The following is a 4,696-nucleotide window of genomic DNA, read 5'->3' as shown; positions in this document are numbered from 1 at the left end:
AAAAGCTATGTTAGTATTTATATGCTGCTTTTTCATCAAAGTCCTTGAAAACAAATTAGGACGCATGTTTAGAACACTCATCCAAACAAACAATAGCCGATCTCAGCCCGTTTCTGTTTTTGCATTGCCTGCTTTATACTGCAGCATTGCACTTTTTTGACGGTTGTTGCATGATTTGAAATATATAATGCATTTAAAACATTATTTTGTATCACCTTCGGGGGTACAAAGTTAGGCACAAAAAAAGTTTGTCTAACACTGCTCAGGGGACATTGCGTGTTCACACGGCACTGAGAGACACGCGTTCAGCGCACACTTTAAAATGAAAACAACACGAGCCGCGCAGGCGAGGCTGGAGGCGCGATCCCATCCCTTTCGCGTCGTGTTTGCGCACTGCTGTGCGGAGGGGAAAGAGGCGAGCAGGGTCTGCCCCCCAGCCGCGTCCCTTTCCCTCCTCCGGCCACTTCCTTCGGCGAAGTTTGCGAGCTGCGCAGCTGGACCTTCCCAAGATGGCGCCGCTCGCAGCTCTCCCGCATTCGCCGAGCGCTTCCCAACTCCCCCTGCACGCATGCCTCGCCTACGACCTTCCAAAGATGGCGGCGCCTCGACGTAGTGATACGTAGCGGGGGGAGGAGAGGGGAGCGAGGAAGTGAGAGCGCGCCTGCGCGGGACGAGTGCGCCTGCGCACCACGGGCACCGAGTGCAGTGAAATTCCGTGAGGGAGGAGGAGCAGGAGGAGCCGGGCCAGAAAGATAAATAAAAAAAGAGGTTCCCCCCACCCAAAAACGGCGGGCCGCCGCTGAGGGGAGCCCCGCGTGAGGGAGGCGCGGCGCGAGCGACGGGGCCGGGCTGCCCCGCTGGCCCCCCGCCCGCTACCGCCTCAGGAGCGCCGGCGGCGGCGGCAGCAGCGGCGGCGGCGGCGGGTCGCCCCCTCCCCTCCCCCTCCCGCGCCCCGCCCCCTCCCCCTCCCTCCCCTCCCCGCGGGGCGCGAGCAGCGCTGCTCTGGCGGCGGCGGCGCCGAGGGGACGGGCGCGCAGGCCCGCGGCGGCGGCGTGAGGGCGGCTAAGCCGGGCACTTCAGCGGGCGAGGCGGCGGAGGAGGCCGAGGCGGAGGAGCAGCGGGCGCTCGCCGCCGCCGCCACAGCCTCGCTCCCCGGGCACCGGCGGGGAGAATGACGGAGCTCCAGTCCGCCCTGCTACTGCGGAGACAGCTGGCAGGTGAGGAGCGGCCGCGGCCGGCGGCAGCCCCGGGGCTGGGGGAGGGGGAGGGGGACTGCAACGTGGCGGGGGTGGGAGCCATTGGGCAGGGGGCGCTGGGGACGTCCCCGAAGAAAAGTCGGAGTTGCGCCCGGTGCGGGGGGGCTGGCCGCCGGGGGGCTGGCGAGGCCGGAGCGGGTCGGGGGCGTGGGGGCAGGAGGCGGCGGGGAAGGGCTTCGCTCTGCGCGGGGCTTGCGAGGGGGGAGCCGAGGGCCGCCCGAGGCGGGCAGGAACCCGAGCCGGGGCAGGGCAGGGGGCTTCGCCTTTTGCAGAAGCGGGCGCGGCGAGGGCAGGGCGGAGTGGAGCGGAATCCGGGGGGGGGCGCAGGGGCAGCTGGCAGAGGCGGGGAGCCCAGGGAAGCGGTGGCGGAGGTGCGGGGTGCGGTCCCTGGGAAGGCCGGGACTTCGGGTCCCCACTGGGACGGCGGTGGGGGGGGGGAAGCGGGCCCTGTGGGGCGCAGCGTGGGCTGGCATGGGGGTCTCCGGGTGCAGGTGTGGCAGCCCGCCTGGTCGGACGAGTCACATGTGCGCAACTTTGGAGATCGGCAAGCGAAGGGGTGTGAAGGGAGCACGTGCCCCGGTAAGGCCTTTAGGCCCCACGGGGGAAATTTCAAGTAAATCGTCGTGGGCTTCCTTGCGGCTCCCCTCGTGGGACCGAGCTAGGCACCAGCAGGGCAGAGGAGGAGCACTGAAGGGCCGGGAGCCAGCTATGTAGGGCAGCTGGAGTTGAAACGGGGGGAGTGGCTTGGAAGGCACTGGGCAAAGCAGGACTTATGGCAGGAGGTGTTGAGGCCCGAGTGAGTTGGATAAGGGCACACGCATTACTTGAGAGAAGGTGAGTAGGCAGCTGCCTGCTGGGGGCGGGGGGTCAGGGAAAGAGGAGAGAAGAGTAGCTGGGGAAAAGCTGAGACGGGCGTGGGCTGGAAGGACTTGGTAGGGAGGGCCTGAGTTAGGCCTGGCCTGGGAATGAGGATTAAGGAAGGAAGGTTGTGCAAGTTAAAGGCTGAGTAGGCCGGAGGAGGGAGGGTCGTCGAGCATCCCTTAAGGGAGTGATGGAGCAGCTGGGATTGGGACTAAGGAGTGGGAGTTATGGTTGAAGAAGAGGCAGGGATAAATCTGAGGGGACCCTAAGCAAATGAGTGGAGTAAAGGAGGAACTGAACTGGGTTGAACTGTAGCCTTGTATGAGGAATTGAAAATGGGGCAAATAGTTTGTAGGCTTTTCCATGCCCACTGTGCATTCAGTGGTAGGAAGCAGAGATCCCACAGCCTGGTAGGTACCTTGTGTGGCAGGAGGAGGGTGACTGTGCATGTAACTACCTGTGTTTAGAGAAGGGCTTGTTCTAGTGACTAAGTTTACTCTCCTACTCTTCCCCTGTGCTCAGTTTATAGAGTGAGTCAAACAAAGCAGAGTAGGGCTGATCTCTGAAGAGTGCTATATTGGGGTGGTGTCTCAGGGGGATAAATTAGTATTGCCTCAGGTGCGTAATAGGGAATTACTGCCATCTACAGCTTCTTTTTTCTTGTTGGGATTGGTGCCAGAACTATTCCTTTCTAACCCTTCCCCACTGTTCTTGGGTTGGTGATACCTTCCTAAAGCTGCAGCCACTGCTTCTCTCTGTAGGAGGGGCAAGCGTTCTCGTGGGGGACTGGGGATGGAAGCAGTAGGCTCTGAAGAGAGATTTCTGGGGTGGAAGGTTCCGGCTGCTTTCTCGGCTCTTCCCCTCCCCCTTCCTTTGTCCCCATCCTGACCAGCCTTGCTTGGCTTGTACTCTAGCTGCAGGGGTACATGGCTGAGCCTGGTTTGTCCCAGCGCTTGCACAGGAATGTGTAAGTTGCTGAGTGGTTAGACTTGCAGTGCAGCCCCACGTGCTGCTCGCCGCCAGACAGAACGAGAACTGAGATAGCTAGCTAGCGTTTGATCACTGCACTGGGTGTAGAGGAGAGCCTGCGTCACCTCTCCACCCACCTGTGTTCAGGCTTCCCTCTAGAGTTTTCCGCCCTGCAGTTTCTCTAACTCCTCCCGTGAGGATGAAGCAAGCCGTTTTTTTTTCAGATTTACTAACAGTGTGAAAGTAATAGTCAGAGCAGAAGGAACTTTTGTTCCACTCTTTCTAAAAAATGATTAATCTTACAGTAACCGGGGGGGCGGGGGGTTTGATAGAGTTTTGTTCTGGTGCAGCAAGGCTCTGGATTCAGGATATTGTGGGTGCGGGAGGGGGGAGAGCAATTGTTTCAGCATCCTGGCAAATGCCTGTGAAAGAACAACAGGGATAGGTCAACATACTCTGTGCATTGCACCAACAGGGGGTGCCCTCTAAAGCTGACCTAAAAGACATAGCAAATAGGTGCTTAGGTTCTCTTTCCTTTGCTCTGCTTTGCCTATAGGTACCACAGCACACACAAATCGCAGCAAAACAGCAGATTAATGCCAGCACCTTTTATTTTAAATGCAGTACAAAGTTCTGTACCAGATGCTGAATGCTTTGTGTAGCAATGTGAAAGAGGGGGGTTATTTTCATTTGTAGCATGTGCAGTATCCTGTCACTGTGTCTGGGGAGAAGACTCAGATTTCAGATGGTGTAAAACAGCCTTTCTCAGATGTCTTGATCTAAAACTCATCGCCCCCAGCTAAACCAGTTAAAGGTTCCTGAGCATAATGGAAGCTGTGGGCTAGTACTTCTGAAGGGTACCAGGCTGGAGAAGACTGGAGTAGGTAGTGGAAGAAAATGCTGTAAATAAGCCATAAGAAGCAAGAGTGTGCTAGTCCATCAAAGAGAGGCTGGGGCCATGATCAGTGTCACAAGAACGCTTTCCCAGCATTACTTTTATCTTGATTAAGATTCGGTTTGTTAGCTCACATCCTAGATCAGCCTTATCTAATCTGGTGATCCTCAGATAACACTGGAATACAACTTTCATCCAATCAGCAGTACTGTGTGTGGATGATGGTAGTTGTGGTCAAACATGTCTGGTGGGCACCAGGTTGCAGAAGGTGTGGTTATGAACAAGGCACTACTGTAAAGTAAAACTTTGAACTTTGACTGTAGCACTCCTTGTTTCTCCTTCAACATTCACAAGTGCCTCAAATGGAGGTTTGCTTGTTTTAAACCCTCTCAGGAACTCATTCTGTTATCATAATAATAAGGACATAAAATTTGGAAATTTTTCTAAATGCTGCAAAAAAGGGGGTGATCTAGAACAAGTGCAGTTAGCTGTGGGTTGTGAGGATGGGTGCCTTCTTTCTAGGTTAGTGTAAGCTGAAGTAAGAAGCTTCTATGAATATACACCAATCCATAAAAGTGATTCTCCTTTATATACCACTTTGTGATTCTCACAGAACCCACGCCCACTCTCCAACCATCTGTCTAAATCTTGGCTGGATGTGGCCCGCACAGGGAGATACTATGGTGGAGCCTTTACTGTCAAGCTATGCCCATGT

At 56.4% G+C, this 4,696-nt stretch overlaps 1 protein-coding gene across 1 annotated transcript in view; it reads left to right on the top strand.

Annotated features, from left to right (window-relative positions):
* Positions 1-1,069: 1,069 nt before the first annotated feature.
* UBE2G1 (ubiquitin conjugating enzyme E2 G1) overlaps positions 1,070-4,696 on the top strand; it is a 36,103-nt gene continuing 32,476 nt past the window's right edge. The window contains exon 1 of the mRNA XM_044429950.1: positions 1,070-1,217. Within this exon, the coding sequence (XP_044285885.1) occupies positions 1,172-1,217 (46 nt within the window). The 5' untranslated portion in view covers positions 1,070-1,171. The remainder of the gene's footprint in view (positions 1,218-4,696) is intronic.

The sequence above is a fragment of the Varanus komodoensis genome, unplaced genomic scaffold (assembly GCF_004798865.1).
Source record: "Varanus komodoensis strain SLA01 unplaced genomic scaffold, ASM479886v1 scaffold20_1, whole genome shotgun sequence".
In the NCBI taxonomy this organism is placed as follows: Eukaryota; Metazoa; Chordata; class Lepidosauria; order Squamata; family Varanidae; genus Varanus; species Varanus komodoensis.
The sequence above is the reverse complement of the archived record's forward strand: the minus strand, read 5'-3'. Positions and strand labels throughout refer to the sequence as shown.